Source organism: Castanea sativa, chromosome 4 (assembly GCF_040712315.1).
Source record: "Castanea sativa cultivar Marrone di Chiusa Pesio chromosome 4, ASM4071231v1".
Lineage (NCBI taxonomy): Eukaryota > Viridiplantae > Streptophyta > Magnoliopsida > Fagales > Fagaceae > Castanea > Castanea sativa.
This window is the reverse complement of record NC_134016.1, coordinates 50,380,503-50,408,462: the sequence shown is the minus strand read 5'-3', so window position 1 is coordinate 50,408,462 and position 27,960 is coordinate 50,380,503. Positions and strand designations below refer to the sequence as shown.

Sequence of the window (27,960 nt, the reverse complement as noted above, 5' to 3'; positions counted from 1 at the left end):
ACTTCGTCCAGAAGTAAGCTCCGTCAGCACATTATTTATATACATTTCACTCTCTCTCTCTCTCTCTCTCTCTCTCTAAGCCAATGTTCAGCTGAAAGCTCTGGTTTTACATATTTGTGTGTGTATTTTGGGAAGTTGTTATACGTAAGAATATGGAGGCTGCAGCAAGAGAACACATTGAAGAGATACGTAGAACAAAGTTCTCTATCGGAGGGGATCATAACCCACTAATAGAGGATCTTCACCAGGCTGTCAAGAACCTCTCTGCTGAGCTTTATGCCAAGGATGTACATTTTCTCATGGAACTTATTCAGGTTTCTCAATCTCGCTTTTGAGTGTGTGTGTATATATATATATATATATATATGTGTGTGTGTGTGTGTGTTTTTGTGTTTATTTGTGTGATTGGAGGAATTATACCAATTTTGAGTGTATGTTTCCTCTCTCTTGGTGGAACCCATGAACTGATAGGTCCCACCAATTTGTGAGAGGGAGGAACTATACCGTCAAAACATAGTGTATTTTCTCATGTGATTGGTATGGGTTTTTGATGATGTATGTGTTAGTGAACCAAAGTCCCACATCATTGTTTATTTATTAATTTTATTTTTAATAATTCGGTTATTACAAAGAGAAAGATTTGAAGCCTAGACTGAGTTTGGATACGGATGAAAAAGTTAGCGTCTGCGACTTCAGCGTTTTTTTTTTTTTTTTCCTTCTGCTGCACACGTTTCATAGGGGACAAGGCTACTGTTCATGTTACTGTGCATGAACAGTAGCCACATTTTGTTGACTTTCAGCACATTTGTGGGTCCCGTGTACTGTTCATGGGACCCACAAACTTCACTTTACAGATTTTTTTTTATATTAAAAATGGGTCTCACGGTACTATTCACACATTTAAAAATTATTTTGCTACAGTGTTTTCAGTTTTCAGCAATAAGCTCTATCCAAACGGACCCCTAATGTCATGGATAGACTTGGGGGCGGCCTAAAGCCTGAGGACTCCACTACAAAAGCTTTATTACAAAAGGCCCCAAACTTTATGATACTAATTTTAAAAAAAAATTATTTATTATATTTTTAATGAGTTATTCTGCTACAAATTTTATTACATAAAACTTATCCAAAAAAAAAAATTAAACATTCATTAATTAAATTACTGAAGTTCACCCGTCATATTAGTTGCCACATCAAGTTGTAACATTTTGTACTGAAATTTGTAATAGTTTTAGCATTTTCTTTTTTCTATCTATAACAAAGCCTCCAAAATACTAGGACCAATAGAAACCTAACCTAATTAAAAACCATAAATTGTTTGGAAAAACAAAAGGTTGCAAATGTGCTACATTATCTTCTCTCTCAAATCTTATGGTAAATTGTCAACATTAGCCTCCTAATCTCTCATAACAGTTACCTAATCATGCATTAATTGCTATATATCTTAGATAAAGTAACCTCCTTTTAAGAAAAAAAAATATTTTGTTATATTTAATTTTCTATATGAAATTAACCTTATATAGGTTAGTATTAATTCATCAAACTAAGCTTGGTTTAGTTAATATTAAATTAATTTATTTAATTAATACTTAAATATAAGAAGGCCCCATTTAAATTTATTGCATTTAAACCTCAAATTATATTGAGTTAGACCTAGATACATTAGGAGGTGTCAACCATAAATACTAAATGTCATGGACCAATATTAAGAAGAAACCATAATTACATGAATGGTTAAGAGATCGCATGTCATTAAATAGAGTTCAAAAAGCAATTTTAATTCTCTTTCCTCCAAAAGAGAACATCCAACTTTGCATATTAAATTTACTTCTCTAAAAAGCATTAGTTTGGGTACGACATGACCTGACAATTCAATGAGACGGGTTATTTCTCTTCGATCTTGTTGGGTTGATGGGTTTAAGTCCAACTTTGCCAATTCTAGTTTTGATGGAAGGGGAAGAGAGGGGAGTAGACAGAAGGGGATTGAGAGTGTTTAATCAACCTTATACCCTTCAAACCCTTCAATTTTAATTTCCCAAACGTGGGGAATTTGGGTGGAGGAATTCTATTTATATTAAAAATAATTAAATTTTCAATTTTGCCAATGTGATGTCAATTCATATCAATTATTTTAAAATTAGAGAAAGTCTATGGTCACAATAAAAACTCACAACATTTACATACTAATCTCGTTTTGAGTTGTGGTGAGTTTGGATGTAATTTTATTTAATATTATTTTATTCTAACTTATGTTGGGCTGACACCTTAACTTGTGAAAATGTTGTGAGATTTTATTGTGGCCGTAGAAAAACTCTTAAAAGTTAGTAAAAAATGGTTATAATTGTTAATTTATATGATATTATCATTCTCTACTTCCAATTTAACATCCAAACAAAGAGGAGGATATCTATTCCTCTTTCATGTAATTTTGCAAAAAAATTATGATTTTTTTTTTTTTTGTATCTGGACTTAGTGGTGGATATATTTAAGGAGCAAAAGAATAAGATTGTCTTCTATTGACCTTTGTTTAATTAGCTACTAATTTCATTACTTTTTTATAATATTGAAATTTGTTTTGTCAGAATGCTGAAGATAATGATTACTGGGAGGGGGTGGATCCATCTCTTGAGTTTGTCATAACTTCTGAAGACATTACAGCCACTGGTGCTCCAGCAACATTGCTGATTTTCAATAATGAGAAAGGTTTCTCATCGAAAAACATTGACTCTATTTGCAGTGTTGGTCGGTCCACCAAGAAAGGCAATAGGAAACACGGTTATATTGGAGAAAAAGGTACTTATTTTCTAGAATTATAGCAAATACTTGGCACTCTAGTGTACGAATTGTTATGAGAACTAGTAGCACCGAAAGTTCTTATATGTTTTACTTTGTCAACCAAACTATTAATAATATTAATTGGGTTGACTTGGAAAGAACTCAAAAATTGTTGACTTATTTGTTGAAGTCGAACATCGAAATTCCTGGATCCACAAAAGGAATAACTTTCACATATTATTCTCTACGTGATGATATTTTTTTTGATACATAATACAAATTTTATTTTAAAAATGGACTACTTTAGACAAAAAAAAAAAGGGCATAAATTAGTTTGAAGAATAAAAAAAATACAAAAGACTATATATAAAGAGACAAAGACTCTAATTCATAAGTCCCCAAGCACAAGCCCAATCAAACAAAGTACCAACAAAAGAAACTAAGAGATGCTTATTGTCTTCTCCAAGTCCTCAATCGTCCGCCAATTCCTTTCTAATGAAATAATCCACATTAAATACGACAAAACCGAATTTCGAAGTCTTGATGAATATTTACCCTTCCAATTTCATCATCCAAACAAACGATCTATCACCCTCTCAAGTAAGACCCAAGAGATACCAAAAGATCTAAAAATAAAGGACCACAATTGATAAGCCTTTGTACGATAAATCAGAAGGTGATCCACCCCCTCCCCACTGCATCAATACATGCACCACCAATCCACTATAGTATATCATCTTCTCCTAAGATTGTTACAAGTAAGAATATTCCCCCATATTGCCATTCAAACAAAAAATGATACTCTCCATTGTGCCTTCACACGCCAAATACCCTTCCCAAGGGAAAGAGATTGGGGAGGGTCCCCACAAAGCAACATAAAAAGAATGAATATCATTCTTCAACCTTTATAGCTGCTGATCTCTACCCATGGACTAAAGGAAATGAGATTTCAAAAGATGGAGAAATGCAGCTACCAAATCCAACTCCCAATCATTAAAATTCTGAGAGAGCCACACATCCCACTAATGCTTCAATATTCTCTACCTCTCCTTCAGAAACCATCTCACTTTTGTTAACATAAACCCTCAACCCTCTTGTTGCCTCAAAGCAAATCAACAACCATTTTATATATTAGAATTTGCTCAAAGGTAGCATCACAAAACAATATTGTATCATCTACAAATGCAAGACGCACAACCCATCACCTCCTACATCACTAGCCCTAAAACCTACGATTAGACTGACCCCCTCCATTCTCCCTTACATCCAACTCAAAACTTTCATCATCAAAAGGACAAGCAATGGGGATAGGGAATCCCCTTGCCTCAATCCCCTCGAACTACTAAAAAAAGCCTATCGTGAATCCATTTATGAGAGAACCAAAAAAATAAACCGTGGATATACAAGTACAAATCCATTGCCTAAGTGATAAATGTGAACCTAAGAGTTAATATGTTTTGGAAGTTAGTAATGTTCACTTCAAAGCTGTACGCAATATGGATTACAACAGTTGCCTGAATCAAGCATGAAAGATTATTGCCTTGGAAAGAGAGCTCAAAGCATAAAACCCAACTCAAAACTTCCATCATCAAAAGGACAAGCAATGGGGATAAGGGATCCCCTTGCCTTAATCCCCTCGAAATACTAAAAAAACCTATTGGGAATCCATTTATGAGAGAACTGAAAAATAAACTGTGGGTATACAAGTAATAATCCACTTCCTATATGCAATATGGATTACAATAATTGCTTGAATCAAGCATGAAAGATTATTGCCTTGGAAAGAAAGTTCAAAGCATAAAATCTACAAATAAATCCTCTTGCATGATGAAATTTTGCAAAGTCAAAATACTGCTTGCAGAAAACATGATCAAACAAGTCAAGGTATGAAGGTATGTTAATATTTGACGTATTATTTTTGATAGAAATAAGGTGCATCTTTTAGTCTTTGGTATTTAAGACATAATGTATATTCTTAGTCACCATATTTTTATCATTTTGTTGGTTTTAGGGGGTATTTTAGTCATAGTAGAGGTTTTAAAAATATTTTGATTATTTGGTAGGTTTAGGAGAATTTCAGTCATTGGTATTTTTTTTTGTGTGGTGATTTTAGGGTTTCTTCTATCATTTTAGAGGTTTTCAGGGATGATTTTTTTTTTTTATTGTTTTAAAGGTTTTGAAGTTATTTTTGTCAGTTTATTGGTTTCAATTTTAGAAATCTTGAGGTTAGTTTGGCCTTTTATGGAGATTTTATGGGTATTTCTGTTGTTGTAGTTGATTTTAGGATATCTAGGTCATATTAGAGGTTTTCGAGGCATCTTTTATAATTTTATTTTATTTATTTCAGAGCTTATAATAGTGTTTTGGTCATTTTGAAAGCTCCAGTCGTATTTTGGAGGTTTTGAGGGCATTTTGGTTCTTTTTAGATTTTGGGGATGCTTTTTTCATTTTGTAGGTTTCATGGTCATTTCAAGAATTATTAGTCTAGTTTGGCCATTTTGGACTCAATTTTATGCCTTGAACTGACTTCAATGCCAACCTTAAGATGTCAACCCAGAGTACTATGTGTTATATACTCAATTATTATGAAAGAAAAGGATAAAACCATAATGACGTTGATAATTACCAGTTAACAATACTTAAGTAAGCTGATGAAAGTATGGATCTATTAAATTTTAGATATGCCTAGACTTGTTCTTTTTTTTGGGGGGGGGGGGGGGGTGGGTAGGATAATTTAGCTGTTCTCCTATTGCTCTAAGTTACTTATTCTCTAGTTAATATGCAGGAATTGGATTTAAGAGTGTCTTTCTGGTTAGTTCTCAGCCATACATATTCAGTAATGGATATCAAATACGGTTCAATGAAGAGCCTTGCCCACATTGCAATCTTGGGTACATTGTTCCTGAATGGGTTGAGAACCCAACTCTCTCTGACATAAAAGAAATATATGGTTATGTGACTACTCTTCCTACAACAACAATAGTCTTACCTCTGAAGTTTGATACAGTCAAATCTGTGAAGCAGAAGCTCTCAAATGTTCATCCTGAAGTTTTATTGTTCTTATCAAAGATTAGGCAGCTTTCAGTAAGGGAACGTACCAAGGATCCTAAGCTCAATACTGTAAGTGCAATAGCCATTACAAGTGAGACTGAATTCATGGTGAGGAAGAAGATTGATGCTGTGTCCTACACACTCCATCTCTCTGCTGATGAGAAGGGTAAGGGGCCCAATGGTGAATGCAGATACTATATGTGGAAGCAAAGGTTTCCTGTCAAGCAGGAAAACAAAGTGGAAAGGAGAATGGAAGTGGAGGAATGGGTGATCACATTGGCTTTTCCTTTTGAAGAGCGCCTCCACAGGGGGATGAGCTCAATTGGGATCTATGCATTTCTTCCCACAGAGATGGTTACCAACTTTCCCTTCATAATTCAGGCAGATTTTCTTCTTGCCTCATCAAGGGAAACAATTCTCTTGGACAACAAGTGGAACCAAGGGATTCTTGACTGCGTGGCCTCTGCTTTTATCAATGCGTTTGTTTCTCTAGTTAAAAATTCTGAAAATGCTCCAATATCTACTTTGGCTTCCATGTTCAGGTTCATTCCCATCAACGGCTCTTCTTATCAACAGCTGAATGTTGTCAGGGAGTCCATTAAGTCAAAGCTTCTTGAAGAAAGTATTCTTCCAAGTGAGTCCTACACGCAGCAAAAGATCTTTCATCAACCTCGTGAAGTTGGTAGGCTTATACCTGCTTTTTGGACCATTCTAGAGAAGGCAAGGAAGCAAGGGGTAAGCTTGGTTCATCTTTCATCACATGGAAAGTACATTTTGAGCTCTTCATTTGATAGAACAGAATATGAACACATATTGAATTTCTTGGGGGTGGAACTAGCCAACAATGAATGGTACGCAAAGTGCATTCAGAGTTCTAAACTTGTTGAAGGAGTGTCTGAGGACACATATTTAGAGCTTTTACTGTTTATTGCTAATAACTGGAGGTCCAAATTTCACCATACCAAAATCAAGGACATACCACTTATAAAATATGTGGGTCTCTATGGCGACGTGTCTTTGTGCAGCATAAATGAGTCAGTGCAGTTGAATTGTGACAGAGTGGTGTCCTTATCCCGTCTTTCTGAACATATCTCATGGCTGATTTACTGGAACAAGGAGTTCAAATGTCCAGCCAATTACTTCTTTTGGCCGAAAAGCACACAAGAAGCAATCAGGTTATTCTCTGAGTGGAAAATAGTGTTAATATGGCTACTAGATCATGTGAAGGTTGATGCTGTGAATGTACATGAATATGCAGTTCACGTTAAGAAGTGTCTCAATAGTTTCCAGAAGTGTGCTATTGCCTTTGTTCACTTCTTGTACCACTCACTTCGAAAATCTTATCTTTCACATGGGAGGTTGGTGTTTTATGTGATTTTATGCCACTTTTAGATAACTACGGAAATCTAAACAGACAAAGGAATGGGGTTCTTGTCCCTGCCAATGGAAGCAAATGGGCAGGATTGATTGGTTCAAATCCATGGACAGATGAAGGCTATGTTGAGTTATCCGAAGACTACTTGCATCCAGGCTATTCTGCAGGTGAATATGCTTCTGGAGAACAGCTCTTAGAGTTCCTTAAAACTTATGTTGAAGCTTCTGATATCCCTTATATATCTCCTCCCAATGCCGCAATTCCGACAGTATCATCACCACTCACCAAGCAAAATGCATTCTTGCTGTTGGGTTGGATTCGAGACTTGAAACGTAGAGAAATTATAATTCCCTTTAAGTTTTTGAAATGCATAAAGGAAGGCTGCTGGCTGAAAATTACCACTAGTGGCTGTCCTGGTTACAGGCCACCTATGCAGTCATTCTTGCTTTCTGCTTCGTTGGGAAACATTTTGCAGAACGGATCAGTGCTTGTCGATATTCCGTTGGTTGATCTAAGTTTTTATGGTGATGAAATAAATGAGTATAAGGAGGAGCTAAAAGAAATTGGAGTCATCTCAGAGTATGGAGAAGCATGTGAATTTATTGGGGAGCGTCTTATGTCTTTCACAGATTACTCCACTTTAAGTAGAGACCAAGTGCTGTCTGTACTAAATTTCATCAGATTTTTGAGGGAAAAGTTTCTTCCTCAGGATAAGTTCATCAACAGTATCAAGGATAAGAGATGGCTAAGGACATGCTGTGGCGACAGGTCTCCAGTTGAAGCTGTTTTGTTTGATGATGATTGGAAAACCGCATCACAAATTAGTAGCATCCCCTTCATTGATCAAGATTACTTTGGAGAAGAAATCCTTTCTTTTAGGGAGGAACTCAAGTTGCTTGGTGTTTTAATTGGCTTCGGCGATCATTACAAGCTCATTGTAGACAACTTAAAATCAGCTTCACAGTTGACTTCTCTGACAGCTGAGGCAGTTCTTTTGATACTGGAATGTATGCATCGTGTAGGATCATTTAAGAAACTTACTAAGGCATTCAGAGGTGTGAAATGCTTCAAGACAAATCTTGGGTACAAGCATCCAGGAGAATGTTTCTTGTTTGACCCTCAATGGGTTTGCATTCTACAGGTTTTTGAAGGTTTTGTATTGATTGATCATGATTTCCATGGAAGCAATATCTTCTCTTACAGAAATGAGTTGAAGCGAATAGGGGTGAAGGTGAATTTTGAGGCGGCAGTCAAAGTATTTACGAACAGATTCAAGCAGCAAGCATCTTACATGACAAAAGAAAATGTTCTCTCTTTTCTTTCATGTTATAGGCATCGAAAAAATACTCCTTATATGTTTCCTTCAGATCTAATGATTTGCATCCGTGATCTCTGGTGGTTGCGGACTAGGCATGGTGTTAAAAATCCGTTAAATTGCATTTTGCTTGGGCCAGATTGGCAGTCAATTTTGCCAATTACTGACCTCCCTTTCATAGATGACAGTGACAACTGTTATGGCAAGGTCATTCATGAATACAAGGAAGAGCTGAAGAGCATGGGAGTTGTTGTTGAATTCAAAGATGGTGCAAAGTTTGTGGTTGATGGTATTCGTTCTCCCTCGGATTCCACCAGCATAACTCCTGCAACTGTGTTTTCATTGCTGGAATGCATCCGGATTTTATTGCAAGCTAGGAATTATTTCTCTCCAATTGCTTTGTCAATAAGAATTTCTAAAGAATGGTTGAAGACCACTATTGGTTATAGGTTTCCAGATAAGTGCTTATTGTTCGATTCTAGTTGGGGCTTTTATTTACAGCGGACAGATGGACCTTTCATTGATGAAGATTTTTATGGTTCTAAAATTACATCCTACAAAGAAGAGCTCAACTTATTAGGAGTCACCCTTGATCTTAGGAAAGGATACTCATTGATTGCCAGCCACCTTGATTTCCATGTTCAGTTGCCTACTATAGTGCGGATATATAATTACTTAAGTAAATGTGATTGGAAGCCAGACAGTGAAGTTGCCAAAAGGATTTGGATCCCAAATTTAAATCAGATTGGAGAATGGGTTAGCCCCAAAGAATGTGTTCTGCATGACAATGATGGTCTCTTCAGTTCGCAGCTGAAAGTGCTTGACAAATATTTTGAAACTGAGTTACTTGGCTTTTTCTCCTATGCTTTCGGAGTTGGAAAATATCCTTCAGTGGACAATTACTGTAATCTTTGGAAGGTATGGGAAAGTTCAGGACGCCGATTGTCACATGCTGACTGTTGTAAGTTCTGGTCTTTTGTTTCAAAGCACGGGAGTGCAGAGACTCTGGCTGATAGGTTGGTGAAATTACCAGTTGGTTCTTCAGACTCGGATAGAATTTTGTTGTCCAACAAGCATGATGTTTTTATTGCTGATGGTCCTCAACTGAAGGATCTTTTTGAACAGTTTTCTTCTCAACCCTTATTTGTCTGGTTCCCTCAGCCAAGCATGCCTTCTTTACCTCCAACAAAGTTGCTTGAAATTTACAGGAAAGTAGGTGTTCGCACCATATCTGAATCTGTACAGAAGGAAGAATCATCCTCAGTGGATGTTGCTAAACTCAATCCGGTGAATCCAAAGGAGTTTTTGATTACAAAAGGCCTGGTTATGCTCATCCTTGGTTTTCTAGCAAATCCTGTGATGAACATGGAAGCAAAAAGCAGGCATGAAACTATCCAAAGGCTTCTGAATGTTACTTTCCATGAGACAGTTGAACCAATCACTGTAAACTACAGCTTATCACTTTCTTCAGGGGAGATCGTGAATGCAAGAGCAAGCAAAATTGTACACTTGGATAGAAAGGCTTCAATGTTTTTCGCGCAGAAGTTGGATAGGTCTAGTGGATATAAGAATCTCATTGAATATGCTACATATTTTTCTGAGGCAATATCCGAGCGTGTGTTATGGGAGGAAAGCGATCATGTTGGTGCACTCTCTGAGCTGATCAAGTTGGCCTTTATGCTGGAATTTAATGAGGAAGCGATCATATTTTTAATGAAGTCCAAGAATTTGCAAATTATCAAGAAGGACAAAAAGTTCCTTGCTTCTGCCTTCCCTTCTGACTAATTATATGCCATAAGTTGTTAATGTTTGTAAGTGTTTGTTTCATTGATTTCCTGTGTATTTCTAATTGTGTTTCTGGCATAAATATAAAAAATGAATCAGTTGCTGCACTGCTAAATTTATTGGTCAGTCGTAAGTTCAAACATCATTTTGTTTTGTCCTGGGCTTTTCTGTTCTTTTTTTACTCGTGTTGTGGTGCTTCTCTGTTCTTTTTTTTTTTTTCTCTAATTTTGAACTAAATGATAATGTGTGGCGTTGCCATGTATATTTTTTAGAATGGAGTTGTTGCTTTATTTCTATTCTTGATGGTCTATTAATATATTTGTGGTTCTGCATTTCCATTTGAGTTGTTGGGAATTTTTATATTTTTGATTCAACTGAAACTGAAAGATAGTTTTCATTGAGAGCATTACAGCATGACTAATGCATATACTCAACCACATCCCATTACTTTCCTACTCTTTGGATTTCTCTCTCTCTCTCTCATCAATTTCTTTTAATCCCCAAAGCAATGCAATTTCTGATTCATTTCATGCTCCATTTCTTTTTTTTCTTTTTTCTTTTATAGTGTTCTATTTCTATTTTTCTTTTGCTCGCAGGACATAACAACAAAGACTTCCATGGAGGTTTGGTATGTTGGACCACCAAATCTTGCTGTTGGTGTAAGGAGGATGCAATTGAAGGAGAGACTTTTTCTAAAGGTATTCTAGGTTTTATGCTGAGGTTTTTTTTTTTTAATTTAATTTAAGTCATTTAACTTAAATTTTTTTTCAATTTTTTTGTCCAATCTAGTGGTCCAATCTCACCAATAGTTTTGTTAAATTATGGGTTGCTCCAAAAGTTTAAACTATTAGATAATAATGAATTTAATTATTTAACCATAATTCTAACAAGTTTTAGTATTTTTCACTTTCCAAAACAACGTTATTTTCGTAGATTAATATTTCGGACCGAACGGAATGACTACATTAAAAATGAGTTGAAGTTAAGAGACTAAATTGAGAGGAAAAAAAATGAAACTTAAATGAATGAATTTTTTTTTTTTTCTTTTGAGAAAGTAAATGAATGAATTGAGAACACGTTAAATGATGTAATTTATAATTTAGCCTAATTAATTTCAAGCTTATGTCATTTATTTTTTCACATAGATTAGTGGATTTTCAATCGCACGTATTTTCTTTGTTAATGGCTAAAAAATAGTAAACTAAAGAATTTACTTGCACCTCTCTAAATGTTCCTTTAAATTTATAGGACAGTTCTTATTAGACCTCTATTTGATATTTTTGGACTTATTAGCGAGGCCAGTAGGGGAGCTATTTATAGTGGAATTCAACTAGCTTTCTCTTTATATAAAGGTTGAGCAGTTCTTTTAAAATCCATGTTTTGGCCCTATTTTTGGGAGAAGGTATTACATGCATCTGCTGCATATAGAAGTTTTTTCTATTTTAGGAAGAGGTGCATGCACTAATATATGCAACAGGCTGTCATTGTACTATGTTCGACAATGCATTAAATGCACGTGGTTAGAGTAATAACTATGTTCACGTAGTTAGAGTAATAAGTAAGTTTATTTTTTTTGCTGTTTATAAAAAATAAAAAAATAATAAAAAAGGTATGTTTTTTCCTGTGCATCAGGTGTAATAATACCTAGCTTAAATCATCTACAGTAATATAGTTAAAATTTTAGCTATTTTGCACTACAAAAAGTTATTTATCTATTTTACTTATTTACTTTACAAAATATTCTGCAGCAGTGGATCTATTTCAGCTTTCAACACTTTAAAATAATATAAATATCACAATAAAATAATATGTCCACTACAATAAACAACAATCACAACCACCGCAACCGCTACCGCCGCCACCACAGCCGCCACTACTACAATGATATTTTTTTACCACTTCAATTTTTTTTTTTTTTGGAGAAAATTTACCAATTCAATTAAATATCTCTTCTTTATTTTTTCTTTATTATTTTTTATTCACTCTTCCTCTCTGTCTCTTTCTCTTTCTCTGAACCAAGATGAACAAAGTGATCAAACTTTCCAAATACCCACTACCTAGTGACCATGATCACTGCCAGATACCCACTGCCCAGCCACCATGACCACAACCCATCATCGCAAGATCGACTCACTGAAACCCACCAAACTCAAACCCAGCCACTGTGATCACAACCCAAACCCCCACCATTGTTACCAAATCCATCAAGAAAAAACCCAACAACTCAAAATTGCAAACCAATCGGCAACCCCGAACCCAACCTCTCTTCATTCTAACAAAGAGAGAAAGGCCCAAAAAAGAACCAAAAAGAGAAAAAAAAATTATCAGATACCAATGATATAGACCGACTAGTCCCAGAGAGAGAGTGTATAAAAGACCTATGGGTCGGCGGCATGGAGGATTGGGCGAGATGGATTCAAGGGCGGCGGCAAGGGCGTGACCAACGGCGGCAAAGGTAGGGCCTGATCTGTGAGATGAGAGAGAGGAGCTTTAGTCTGAAAGAGTAGAGAGGGAAGTAACATGAGAGAGAGAGAGAGAGAGAGAGAGAGAGAGAGAGAGAGATGAGCTGTGAAATGGGAAGAGAAAAGAAAAAAAGAAAGAAATATTATTTTAATGAGAAGTGTAATAAAAAAAATTTTAGCTATGCCTTCGCTGCTGCAGGATGCATTTTTGTATTTGGTGGAGCTAAAATATCTATATAGCTATTTAGCTCTGCTGCTGTGGATGCTCTTAGAATGCGTTTGGATTCACGTTTTGGCTCACGTCTATGTTTTTAGCTTCTTCTTCTTTTTTTCTCTCTCCTGCGCATGAATAGTAAAAGCACTATTCATGCACATGGATGCACTGTGTAGGAGACAAGAGCACTGTTTAAGCAATATTCATGGGTCCCACAAGCACTTTATTCAAAAAAAAATATTAAAAATAGGTCCTACAATACTATTCACACATTTAAAAATTATTTTGCTATAGTGTTTTCAATTTTCAGTTTTCAGTAATAAGTTCTATCCAAACAGACCCTTAGTGTAGTATAGGTATAGCTGGGATTGAAAGTTAAAGGAGTAGAAAATTTTGTGAGAGGGAATTGAACAATTGCACAAAGTGCAATACTTATGGTATGTTTCGGCAATGCATTAAATGCAGGTGATCAGGAGTAATAAGTATGTCTTTTTCCTGTGCATACGCTGGCAATTGCCATGGTAGTTAACACATGTTTTTAGCTTCTATGCCTGTGTGAGAAGGTTAAATTTGGGCAACATGGAAAACTTCTTGTGCATATAATATATGCGTGGCTAGTTTTGTTTCTTTGAAAAGCTAGGTTGCATTGGTCATGGGCCTCTTGGCTGTGCGACAGTGCGTACACTGTATGCACGATTGCGAAGGTCCAACTATCACGTTTTGGGGCCCCAGGTTTGGGCTTTTTGGGTTTGTTGTACGGTGGACCAAAACACAGTCTTTCACATGTATGACCTTTAAATAATTTTAAGTATATTATCGTACTTTTAATCTTTCTAAACTTTGTTGAGCAACTTTTAATCTTTCTAAGTTAATTGACTTTTTCAGCTGACTTTTAAGCAGTTAAATGACTTGTTGTGACGTATATGTAATTAAGAGGAGTTCTTAATTGTAACTTTATTAGTCTGTTTGGAATATTGTGTAGATATGGCTATTGTTTTCCTCAAGTCATAACAAATAATATTAGGCAGCTCGATCCTTGTGTGGCTTGGGAGCACTGAAATGCAACATGACCCTGGTCATGGACGTCAATAATATTATAACCGCGAACATGTGCGTTGTGCATCATAATTATTTTTATGATTTTATTAAAAAAATTAATACTATTTAAACTAATTTAATAAAGAGTAATTTATTTTATAATTATATTTTTATTTATTATAAGAATAATCATAAATATAATATAGGAACAGTCATAAATCATAAATTCAATAATTTCTATTATACTAAAATGAAAAAAATACAATTTTTCTAAGAAATTCAAAAGACAAGTTAACTAAAATATTTTTTTTTTTAATAAAAGTTATCTATAACATTTTGTGAATCATTAAAAAGAATATAAAATTTGAAAATTATTCTTTTAGTTTTAAACAAACTTCCTCAAACTTATTTTTTCTGCCTACAATCCAAAACAATGAAAAAAGTAACTAAAAAAATTAATAAAACTTAATTATAATTAACTGGACCAATTAAGAAAACAATTTTTTGTTTATAATCTACTAAGGTTATTTTCTTTGCAGAAATTGTAATTTCGTCCACCCAAAATAGATTATCAAATAAACAATTATTAATGAAATCTAATAATTAAATTTCTATATATGCATTGTTATAAAATAATAACAATTACTATTAAAGTAAAATTGTGAAAGATAAAATTTGTTTCTCATCCAATAATTTTGTTTAGCCAACCTTTGCTTTTGTCTAAATAAATGGCATTATATAATACTTCTAATACAATTATTAAGAGTACTTTGTCCACCACAAATGATTAAAAAATAAACAAAAATTATTCAAGTCTCATAGTTTAACATCTAAATTGAGCACTATAAAAATTATGCTATCAAATTACAATAACTACCAAATTAAATTATTCAAATCATGCTATGTAGTAGAATAATATTATATATTTATATGTTATATTTAATCATTTATAACGCAACAGGATAACATTTAACAATCAAAGAGAGAAATAAAATAACTGAATCGCATTAACTTAAAGTACATTAAATAATATAAAAAATTATCAACCTAAAGCAAAGATGTAAGAAAAAAAAAAAAAAAAATCCATCCAAAAATTGTGTGTGTGTGTGTGTGTGTGTGTGTGAGAGAGAGAGAGAGAGAGAGAACTTTTTTTTTTTTTGGTAAGGGAAAACTATGCATAGAATGAAAGAGGTAGTGACAAATTTATAATAAGAGGATGTGAATAAGAAGAGAGGAAGATGAAGAATAATATTAATGTAGAGGGTAGTGAAGAGATGAGAAGGTGAGGGAAGAAGAAAGGTTGGAGAAGTAGGAGGGAGATGAAAAGATAAGGGAGGGAGAAAGGTTGGAGAAGTGTAAATATGAAATAAAAATATATTAAAAATAATTATAAAAAATGGAAAGAAAAAAAATAATAACGTGGATGCTGACATGGCTCAATATAAGCGCAGCAGCATTAAACACTACACTTCAGCTTTTAGTAATATATAGATATAGATAAGTAGAGAAACATGATCCTTATCATGGACATCAATAATATTATAATATGGAGAAAATTGCAATACTGAGATTCTATGGATCGGATTGGATTGTATGATTATTTTAAAGGAGCATGTATTGAGTCCTATGTAAGATAGATTTGAAATATGTAAACAATCACAATGAGCCTTAATTTGACTGCATTTTGAGTAAAGCACAAATATGCCTAATGTCATGTCATGACATTAGTTTTGGTTTATTTCCATTTTCTTTTTAATGTTAGATGCTGGAAAGAAATATTTAATTTTCTGTTCTTTTTTTTTTAAATTTATTTTCTGTACATTTGTTTTTAAGTTTGCTAAGTTCATATCACTTCATTGAGCATGTTAATCTCACTAGTTACCATTACCAAATTCATTATTTGTTAATGTTGGATCAATTGACCTCGTTTTAAAAGTACTTCAAATAGTCTTTCTAGAACCTTAAACGTCTAGTTCAATTGTGATTATGATGACTAGTTCGAAGGCCTATAATGTTCTTGTGTTTAGCATGTGAACATTATTATCAAGTGTAGCTAAAATTATCTGCACAAGCTTGTTGGATATGTTCATCTGGATTTTGTTGGAAGAGAGTTTGCATTTATAATTTAGGAGAAAGTATATGGTGTTTCCGCTCCATATAGCATCACACTCTGTGTGAACCCCACACATGGTGAGTGTGATGTTGTATGAAACAGAAACATAATATATTTTTACGGAACTCAGGGGGATTTTCGGTGGGTTATACTCAGCCAAGCCCAAGACCTTTGACATCATTGGACAGCACTATACGATATTAGGGCTTCTAAGCCTCAGTGACATTAACAGAGGACACTAAGAGAAAAAAAAACACATACATTGCATGAAATCAGACCTCAAGGCCTAAGAGGTCAAAGATCTTTACTGCAAGATATCAGGCTTTTCTAACAAGTTAACAGTCAAAAGAATACCACCAATGCCGAATGTTTACAAATGGTTCTTAATTCCAACCTTTCCATCAGAAGGTCTAAACCTGTTGAGCACATAATCTGCACAAACGTGTTGGATATGTTCATCTGGATTTTGTTGAGTGGGTCCGTGGTTCTCTTTTTACATATGTAATTCAGGGATATTTTTTTATTGGTGGATTATACTCAGCCAAGGCCAAGACCATTGTCATCAATGGACAGCACAATATGACATTGTTCCTCTAAGCCTCAGTAGCATTAGCAGATAATACTGGGAAAGAAAAAACATACTAGATTGCACTTCATCAGATCTCAAGGCCTAACGAGATCCAACAAGCTAACAGTTAAAAGAATATCACCCAAAGCTGAATACTACAAATGGTTCTTAAATCCTTTCTTTCTTAAAGCTTGTGATTAGGAGTGTTTTTAGAGCACTTTGAGCACCTAACTGTTCTCTCGGATATATATAGTCTCATGTTCCACACATATCAAACTGTTACAAAAAGAAATCTCTTGGGCATGATACCAAGACATTGGCTAAAGATTTCAAATCCAAGACCTCATGACTAAGCCAACTCTTTGTGGTTCCGACTTCCGTGCATCCTATTTTAGAAAGAACCAACTTGAGCATTATAGCCCACATTCCAGTAGCACAATGAAATTTTTAGTCTTAAATACTTGGGCAGCTAAACTTTCTCAAGTCTCTTTCTTGAAGTTCAAGATGGACACAATTCTCTGCTTCATTACATCAGATACAACTGAGAAAAAAATTATAATAAAAAACCCCCTCACTTTTAGTTTGATTAACAACCAAACCAAAGATGTGTTTGAATTGCAAGAGAACTCTCTGAACTGCAAGGTCCGTGATTTCATCTGCTACAACAAAAAGCATTAGGTCATTCACAAAACAAAGATGATAGAGAGCCACCTTTTTGGATGTAATTTGAAGTTATCTTTCATACCAGCTAGCCAGCTAATTAGCTTGGAGAAAACTTCCTTAGCTATGATAACAAATAAGAAGAAAAGGGCTCCTTGTCTAAGACCCCTTCCACCTTTAAAAATAATTCATTAAAGATCCATTTATGTGCCAAAATGGACCTTGACTTTTTGAATGTATTAATTTAGTTCATAACCATTTGATATTAACCGTACATTCGATATAAATTATTCAACTTTCGGTGAGCAATGCCTAACACTTAATTTAGACATGTTTTTGTTCTCGGTTTGCCAACATACATAAATTTAGAAATCTAAACATTTATTCTTATATATTTAGAACCTAACACATATATACATATAGATTAAACTATAATATAATTCTATTTTAGATCCAAAAAATTATTATTAAGTACTTAGAATATAGTGATATGGTGCTCTTTTCTATTTCATTTATAATCGACTGATTAATTAAATTATTATTCCACCATAAATATCAAAGGAACGTAGTATCATTCACATCTGAAAAAGTGCAGGACTACAAAAATTTTTACAACTCTTGCCACAACTATGACGTGGCAGCGTATGATTGGTGAAGAGAAAATAATAATTAGTCCATGTGTAAGTAATAATTAATCACTTAACTTTAACCACTTACAATTTACTAAATTAAAATTGTAGTAAAAAAATTATAAAATAGTTTTTAGTCCTAAAACTACTTTTCACATGCTCCAAAAATATTTTCTTTTTTGAAGATTCATAAATCATAATCATAAATAGGATTTTACTAATGTGTGCCCTAAAGACACACAATAATTAATTATTTTTTAAAATATTTTATCTGGAATTGAAAAAGTATTGACAACTTTTTCAATTTCTAAGAAAATATTTCAAAAAAATAGATGGTTTAATATGTGCCTTACACATTAACCATACCCTCATAAATAAAAGACAAAATTCTCGGAAAAGTAAAAATGCAACCAATCAAAGTCCAAACCAAGTCTTGGTCGTCCACCATGATTCCACACTCTCTGTAGTCTCTTTTGGAAAAAATGAAAAAGCGACAAAAGCTCTAAACAATTTGACCCAAGCTGTCGAATCAGTTCCACTTTCCATACAATCCTAGAACCCTTTACTTTTGTTTTATCGCTTTCAGTCTCTCTCAGCTTTCTTCTACTTCCTCGAGAAGTAAGCTTCGTCAGCACATTAGGTAGAGTGAACCTTCCACACTCTCTCACTCCGTTCTATTTTGTTTTATCACATTAGCAAATGTTTTTTGTCCATGAAAAACGTAAAACGTTGAAAAATAATTTCAATCTGAACAAGTTCTTTAGTCGTCCCAAATGCTTGAAAATCAGGAAAACATTTTTCAAGAAATGTTTTATGCCCAAACAAACGTGGTGTTAGTCAAGAACATAAAGGACAAAGTCAAATGATTAAAACAAAATTGATTATAATTAAATACAAAACTTCAAAACCATAAATGGTACTTGGAAATTTAAAACAAAACTCAGGGTCTGTTTGGTTCACCATTTTTAAATATGTTTTTCAAAAACATAATTTGAAAATATTTTCCAAACATGTGTTTGTATAAGTTTTAAACGTGGAAAACAAAATTGTTTCGCATTTTTATTTCATTTTTTTCTCATTTTTAATTCTTTTTTATAGAAACTACAATTAAAAAATGTCAGTAAAAGTTGGAACTATTTATGTTTATATTTATTTTTTTAAAAATACAAATAAAAAATGGAATTGACAATCCCTAATCTCTCTCTCTCTCTCTCTCTCTCTCTCATATATAATGCTTGTGAATTGACTTCCATGCTAGTCTTAAGATGTCAATCTAGAGTACTATATGTTATGTACTCAATTATAGTGAAAGAAAACGATAAAAGCAAAATGATGTTGATAATTACTAGAAAGGATAATTTATGAGGTGTTTGTTACTGCTGTTTAAACAATAGTTTTCAGTATTTAAACAATATTACACGTATTTGCACGCACTTTTCACCCACACATATTTTCACAAAACAATAACAACATTACTAAAAATCTCTTATCAAACAAACCCTTAGTTGTTATCTTATTATTGAATTAGCGTATCCTCTGGTTAATAAGCCAAAATTGGATTTAAGAGTTTCTTTCTGATTAGTTCTCAGCCATACATATTCAGCAATGGATATCAAATACGACTCAATGAAGAGACTTTCCCACATTGCAATCTTGGGTACATAGTTCCTGAATGGGTTGAGGAGAATCTAACTTTTTCGACATAAAAGAAGTATATGGTTTTCGGACTACTCTTCCAATGACAACAATAGGCTTACCTCTAAAGTTTGATAAGGTCAAACCTGTGAAGCAGTGACTCTCAAATGTTCATCCCGAAGTCCTATTGTTCTTATCAAATATTAGGTGGCTTTCAATTAGGGAACATAACAAGGATCCTAGGCTAAATACTCTAAGTGCAACAGTTATTACAAGTGAGACTGAATCGGTGATGAGGAAGAACATTGATGCTATATTCGACACAATCCATCTTTCTCTGCCAATGGAAAGGGTAAGAGGTCTCAAAGGGAGAATGAAGCTACTTTATGGGTCTGTGATTTTTATTTAAATTTATCAATAAAATATAATTTTTATTTATGCTCAATACATTACACACAATTTGCTACACACATGACACACCACTCTTCACTATTTCACTCACTATTTATTTCCTCACACTTATTTGCTATCTCACTACACTTGGCTATATCACTTCTTGGATACAATACTTCTGTTGGATATATTGATACAAAGCATTAAATACTACCGCTTAAAAGCAAAGTAGAAAGTCATAATACCTAGATATTACAAAGGAGACAAGAAAACATAGCATTAAATGCTTCCACCTAAGAGCAAAGTAGAAAGTCATATTATCACCTAAGCATGAAAAACATGCAGAAGTAAATCACACATGCATGAAAGTTATCACCGGCTAATGCTGTAGAGTTGGTGACGACTCCTACACAACTCCAGCGTCCGAGCTTGGCTTTTTTTTTTTCATCAATATAATCTTCTCCGGTAAGCGAATCGGCAAACCACGTAGGCCTAGACCATGACGCCTGCTTCTTATTCTTGTCCAAACAGAAAAGGCCTGTAGTAGGATCAGATAAAGCGCTGTACAAATAGAAACTCCAATAATCAAAGACCATGGATAGTCGGTTATGGCCCCGAAGGACACAATATAGCAAGCCCATAGGAAGGCTTGAGTTCCGGATAACATCCAACCAATGTACCCGTCTGGAATGAGGAGAATAGTTACTGAGTTTGAGATAAGAAATGTCACAGAATTAGCAAACAAGAACATCTTAAAGGGGATTGTGTTCAAAAGATTGGCTACAGATATAAACGAAACACTTGTAGCCACTCTAGCCGGACTAGGTCCATTAGCCGGACTAGGTCCATTAGCCTGACTATGAATAATCAGTGAAGATTCAGCGCAAGGGGCGTCACAAGAATCCTTTTCTGGTTTAAGTCCTCCAGGAGGGCTGAGTGCCGCTTGATAGGTGACTGTTATAAGCAGTGCAGCAACCACCAGAAGCGCATTGCGCTTATCGTCTGATATTGTCGTCATTTGACGAGCATAATTGGTTCGAATTTTTTCAAGAAGTCTGCATTTGGGTGGCCTTAGGTAATGTGCATAAGAACTATCTGTAGTAATAGATGAATCCTTTGAAGCTCCCACACGGATTAGTATCTTCCTCATGTCGTTGTTGTCTACTTGTGTTTGTGTTTGCAAGATGCCCCATGCTGTTTTACTTTCTTTATTCTTAATTTTTATATCTACCTCACTACTCCAAGCGAACAAGTGCTTCACAGCCTGCATGCATATACACTGTCACTAATCAGGATTCCACTGCGTCTATTTTCTTAATCCAAATGCGTAAACTTTTAGGGTTTTTTCTATTAAAAAAAAATTTATACATAACAAATTCGAAAGTGGAAAATTTATGAGTTTACATGAATAATAATAATATTTCCTTGTATACATGCAAAAGTGTTAGTGGTATCAAGTTTTGTCATTTAAAAAATAATAATTTAATTACTATATTTGGTTTTATTTATTTATTTATATTTAATTTATCAAATGACCATGACAGTTTAGTGGTTTGCTATTTTGTATCCAAACTTCGGACAATGAATGATATCGTATTATGTGTCTGACTCTATATAAATAATTCTTACGTGTGTCCCTTACCTAGCTACACTAAGCTTTTCAATTAGAAGAATACTTAGGCATAAAGAGATTATAAGTATGTTATTTTATTTTATTTGTCGATCATGGAAAAACCAACTTCAAATTTTGAGTTTTCCAACAATTAATAATTTGATACCGTTAAAACGAGGGTCATCATAAAATGAAAGATAATATTTTTCACTAATTTTTTATTTTGTATATTAAAAGAGAAATTGTTAAAAGAAAATTAATACATTATCATTACATCGAGTTTTTCATTTTAATAAGAGTTTGAGTTGAAATTTATTAAGAAAAAAATTATTATTGTTTTTTTTTCTTTTATTCATATTGTGTTAATACAAGATCGATGTTAATTTGGATTTTCGTAATTGAGTACCAGAGGGAGCTTACCTCGGTTTGTTTTTTAGATACTGCAATGTGCAACACGGTGTTGCCTTCCTCGTCCTTCCAGTTCAAGATTTTTCTCTCATAATCTAAGGCATTTTGGGACCAACTGCTAGCGAGCCATCCCACCAAGGCTTTAAAAGACTCGATTTTGTTATTTTTAAGGGCAATATGTAGAGCAGTCTCATTTTGTGCTGTCAAATCTGTAATAGAATCTGGACAGATTGACATAAATTCATTCAATAGATCAAGTTGATCATTTCTTTTTGCTACATGATGCAAAGGAGTCATATTCCCCTTGCCTCTAACACGGACAAGGTCTTGATCAACATGTAGAAGCTGATGCACCATCTCGGCATGCCCATTTAGTAGAGCAAGGTCAATGGGGCTAAATCCATCTCGATTTGGTTTCCTAGCAAATGAGGGCTTTAATCTCATCATCTCCATAGCAACGGGAATGTTCCCTGCAGATGCAGCTGTGTGTAATGGAGTATCAACAAATGGAAACTCATCGATGTACTCTAAACATTTCACATCCTCCTGAATTAAGTTGTAAAAGCCATCAATATCTCCTTTTTCAGCAACTTGCTTCATCCTTCCAATTCTCTCATCCATTCTAGAGAATGCTGAATTTTCCTTGGTATAACTTGTTAATGCGTGGCTTGAATAAAGTACTGCAGCACACAACAAAGTTGTAACATGCCATATTTGTGTGAGAGATATTTCTTCATGTATATATGAGTTTGGGACTTCTGAAAGTCTTTGTACCACTATTTTTTTTTTTTTTGGGTTAAATCCTTCCTAACCATGTATTGCATGAGGTTTTAAGAACTGCTTTTTAAGTATCAATAATTCAATTAAATTTTAGATTAAACTACGATATTAAAAATTTGTATTGAAAATATGTTTAGGACAAAACAATGTCTGATAATTTGTGAATAATATCCTCACAATTCATCATTTTTTTTAATTTCTTTTTATGTGGTAGATTTTGTAAGGGACAAACAATTAATGGGCATTTTTAGTGTAGCAAGTCACCACAAGTAACATAATAAATTTATCTCAACAATAATACCTTAAATTCACAAGGAGAACATATAATCCACTATAAAAAGGAAAAGAGAAAATCTCTTAAAAATTTTATTAATCAATAATTTAAAGGACAAAATTCAATAAAATTTGTTGTAGCCTAAGGGTACAATTTCACTCAATTTCTTTTTATTGGATGTGAACCAACTTTAGAATACAACCAACTTTGTACCTAAACATTGTCCAAATTTAAATGCCCAGGAGACTACATCCAAAAATATATATAGTAAAGAAGTGAAACTAAAAAGGAAAAAAAAAAAAGAACGAAAGGTGGCCTAAAAAAGAAAGAAGCAAAATTGAGTAAATTACATAATTAAATACTATGAACCCATAATTGACAAGACATTATTCAAACTTTTTAAAATGTATATATATATAATTTGGTAGTTGCAAAAATGGGATTGGAGCATTTGAATATTAAGGAAATGTTTGGTAAGAATATTCAAATAATAACTTTTAGTATTTAAATATTAAAAATTGTAGGCCTAAAAATAAAATATGAATTTGATAAGAGAGTTTAGTTAAAGAGTGTTTGAATCACCGTTTTCAGTTTTCAATTTATGGTGTTTAACCAATGTGTTTTGAGAACCAATTCAGAGCAGTTTTCAGCTTTTGAGTAATAATACTGAGCGGTATTGTTGTAAATATTTAAAAAACGTGGGACCACTAAATTGACAAGTCAATCATATTTTCTTGCTCTCTCTAGCAACAATTTTTTTTTTTTTCTCTCCCTCTCACATACTCTGTTTAATTATTCTTTCTTTCGTTTTTCTTCTTCTTTTCCACTTTCTTTTGCACGCTGCCATGCTCTCTTCTTCTTCTCTTTCTTTTCTTTTTTTTCCCCTCTCTTCTCTCTTGCACAATGTCTTCTTTCTTCTTCTTCTTCTTCTTTCGCTTTCTCTCTTGCACGCTATCTTTCAGCTAATACTCTCACTTCAGTTTCAGATTTGGTGTGTTGGGCTACCTTATGGATTTTGCTAATTGGAATTTTGTGAACTATTTTGAATTTCTTTTGCAAATCTGTATGTTAGCGCATTCAGATCAGAAGGAAAATAGATGTGGGAAGAGATCGAAGAGGTTTTCAATTTTGGTTGATTTGGGTGTAATTTTGTTAAATATTTTGCAGATTTTTGGTTTGTTGGGTCCTGTAACGCAGAGAGGGAGAATGGGGAAAGAAGAGGGAGAGAGGAATGGCTAACTGGAATGAGTGGGAGTTTCTCTCCCCTCAAATAAAAACACTATTTTTGTCAAAAAAGTTACCAATTTTTTTTATAAATACATACACTTACCAAAAACACAATTATGTTTTTTCACATTTTAAAATATGTTGTTTCATAGTATCAAGCACATTTTTTACATTATGTGTACTTTAAATACGTATTTTCACAAAACTTTTTAAATCACATTTTTCACATTATTTTAAACAACTATACCTAAAACTCTCTACCAAACAAACCCTGAACATTTTCATTGAAAGTATTAAGAAGTGCTAGTTGATTGACAAAATTATGGGTGATTTTATTCGGACTTTTAATTTGAAAACTATAATAAAAGAAAATTTTACTTTAATTATAAAATTTACTAGAATATATTTTCTAAAATAAATACTAAACCAAAAATAATAACAGAAGGAAAAATTACCGTGCTCAGAAAATTTAATAAATGGATGTCTAAATGAGAGAATTGCCTAAAAAACAACGATTCCATTCACATCATCAAATTTCACACGATTTTGTCTCTAATCTTGATCAAGGAAAGACGATAATTTGTTTTCAAGGTTACTACTTATTAGATTTTCCCCATATTTATATGACAAGGGATTGGAAAGGTGTCTTCCATTTAATTAAAAAGAACTGCTTGTAACCAGTGTTTACGCACCATGTTCAATTATACCGGTACTATTAATGTTATATATATAGATCCACTTGATATTCATGTAAACAACATAACATTCTTAAGAATAAAAAGGAGAGAAGAACAATGGAAAAAGAAAATACCTTAGAGTTTTTCCAAGAAGTAATGAAACGTAGATCTTACTTTGGATCTGAAAATATTAAGGTTCAAAGCAAATTGACATAAGTTAGAAGTAGATGATGAAATTTGTGTTACCACCCTATATTTGCTTTAAGCCCAATAAAATTAAACATTGGTCCATAATTAGTTATTGAACAATATATTAGCCCATTTCAAACAAAAAGGAAAAGCCTAAAAAAATTTTATTGAACTAAAATATTAAATAAACAAATAATAACAGCAAGCCCAATAAGGTCCTCCAATAGATTTTAGATCTACTAAAAAAAAAAAAAACAAGATTGGTCCTCACTTTTCAGATAGATTTTAAAATGAACAAAAAAAATTAATAAAAATTAAATTGCTATAAACTAACTACCAATAAAAAAAAAACAATAAAATTTATATGCCAAAATGCAAAACTTACACTCTAAGTTTCACCTTTTATCATTTCAGTCATCAAAATTTGACTTTTGTCATTTTAATCTTCTAAGTTTTAATTATACTCAATTCAATCCTCCGTTACTATTAGTTAAATTGTACTGTTAATTTACACAAAACGACATTGTTTTAAGATTTTTTTTTTTTAATTCATGAATTTAAAAAAAATGTTAATTAAAAAAATAAAAACTAACTAAAACCGAAGTCTAAAACTCGTGAAGAACAAGAAAGGGAAAGAGAGAGAGAAAAAAAAAAAAAAAGATTGAGAGGGAGAAAGGAAGATCTATGTCATAAAACTAAAAAGCCTTGAAAATTACCAAAGATAAGCATTGACTTTTTGGTTGTTGATTTGAATCCAAAGAAGAAGATTTAAAAAAATATATATACACACACACACACCATCCAAGTCCTCTTCCCCATCAATCAGAAAATCCAACCATGTCTCTGGATGCATATATACCGATAATCCTCTCTTAGAACCTCATCAGTGATCCCAATGCCACCAAAACCACACTATTCCAAATCTGAATCTGATTCCATTTCCGATTTGAACAAGGTGGTGGTCATCATCTTCAAAATCTATGCGCTATCATCGAAATGGAATTGGCGCTATTTCGACTTTGTTCTTCAAGGGTTTTAGACTTTTGGGTTTAGTTTATGTTTTTTTTTAATTAACGTATTTTCTAAAACTTAGAAATTAAAAAAATTAAATATTAATTAAACTGTAAAAAAAAAATTTGATGAATATTAAACCGTAAAATTGTGTCTTTTGTGTAAGTTAACGGATAGTAAATAGATGACTGAATTTAGTATAATTGAAACTTAGAGAATTGAAATAACAAAAGTTAAATTTAAATGACTGAAATGACAAAAGGTGAAATTTAGATAGTGAATTTTACATTTTAACCAATTTTAAACCAAAAAATCGTAACCTAAAAGGGAAATAATTTGAACCTCTCAACTCCGGCCCCGTTTATCGCTAGACTCGCTGTCTCTATCCCAGCCGTCGGTGACCCAGTCTTCATCGCCTCAACCTCAAGTATCTCATCTTAGTTCTCTCTCTTTTTTCTTTGGGACTAAACTAAATATTAAATAGCAGAAATGTGTATTTGTATGTGATATATATAATGATATCCCTTTGCTAGCTATATATATGCTTTTTTCACCTTAACTTGACCGAGTACTTAAACAAAAGCCTGCTTTTGTCTTGTTTGTCTCTTGTGTGGTGGAGGGGTGGTGTATGCATTGGGGAATTGTGATTAAGAGCATCTCCAGCAATTTATTTAAATTTTTTTATTGTTTAGATAATGAACGGTGATATTTAGCTTTTACTTAGCTACTTTTTCAAATATACTTTCTAAAAGATTCTCTATCATTTTCTCCATCTCATTTAAATATTATTTCTTCATTCATTCTTTATTAATTTTTTTTTTTTTAACAACTACACATCTTCCAACATTTTTTTTATTCAATAACTGATTATTATAATATTAAAAAAAAACATTTGAAGTATGAACAGTAAACGCTACAATGTTCTCTTCTTGTAGAGAAGCACTGTAGCAATTCTAATATAAAAAATGGAGATAGAGAAGTTGTTGGAGTAGGTTTTTGGGGTGTTTTCTTTCTAAAATTGGCTTTAAAGAAGCTATTGGAGATGCTCTAAGCCTTTTTGGCTTTTCTACTGCATATTCCAGATACTTTTTAAATTCAATGTAAGAAACAGTCACTTCCAAGTGACTCAAAATTTCAAAAAACCATAATGATTTGTCCCCATAATCCTAAAGAATATATGTCTAGTTAAAAACTCATTGAGAAGAATGTTGCTTTATAATTGTTTCAGTTGAATCCCTTGGGTTGTTAAGATTATTACTAATTACATCAAAATTAGGTGTTACAAAACAAACTGGTTGAAATTCATAAATAACCTTTACTGCAAAAATGCTGGAACAGTAAAGAAAATATTTCATTAATGGAAAAATGCTACAACTCTATTTCAAAAACTGCATAAAACATTACATTCAAATTCAAATTTTTCTATGTATCGCATGGGTTAGCAACTAGTATTTACTATACTTGAATACCAATAGAAAACTAATACCAGATAAATGAGATTTTAACAATTAAGAAACATCAGACTCTTGTTTTTTATAGGTAATAAGAGAATATTATTGATAAAGGAAAAAGAAAATGATGATTCTTGGGTATACTTGATTCTTGAACTATATAAAGTTTTTTTGAAAATGATGACCATGTCTTGCTTCCAGTTCAACATGCTTAATTAAACCATTTCTTTTGCTTAACCTCTTACACAAGAATATCCACACTGACCACACCATATGCAATTTATTTGTTAGATAGGGCCTGAAGCAAGATAAAGCAAG

General features: G+C 33.2%; 1 protein-coding gene and 1 pseudogene across 1 annotated transcript; one reads left to right on the top strand and one right to left on the bottom strand.

Annotated features, from left to right (window-relative positions):
- The first annotated feature begins 86 nt into the window (after positions 1-86).
- On the top strand, positions 87-10,427 carry LOC142630919 (uncharacterized; annotated as a pseudogene).
- A 9,591-nt stretch (positions 10,428-20,018) lies between these two features.
- Positions 20,019-26,823, bottom strand: LOC142630654 (ankyrin repeat-containing protein BDA1-like). The gene is made up of 4 exons (XM_075804682.1): positions 26,534-26,823; positions 25,126-25,172; positions 22,046-22,713; positions 20,019-21,277 (listed from the first exon to the last, which is right to left on the bottom strand). Exons 3-4 carry the CDS (start codon positions 22,652-22,654, stop codon positions 20,420-20,422), a joined length of 1,467 nt encoding a protein of 488 aa, XP_075660797.1. The 5' UTR covers positions 22,655-22,713; positions 25,126-25,172; positions 26,534-26,823; the 3' UTR covers positions 20,019-20,419.
- Between the last annotated feature and the right edge of the window lie 1,137 nt (positions 26,824-27,960).

Bases quoted from the DNA above. Each gene is read 5' to 3' on its own strand.
- LOC142630654 (XM_075804682.1), bottom strand. From the start codon at position 22,654: ATGGATGAGAGAATTGGAAGGATGAAGCAAGTTGCTGAAAAAGGAGAT. The intron at 21,278-22,045 runs GTAAGCTCCCTC...ATATGCATGCAG, and splicing joins TATCTAAAAAACAAACCGAG to GCTGTGAAGCACTTGTTCGC.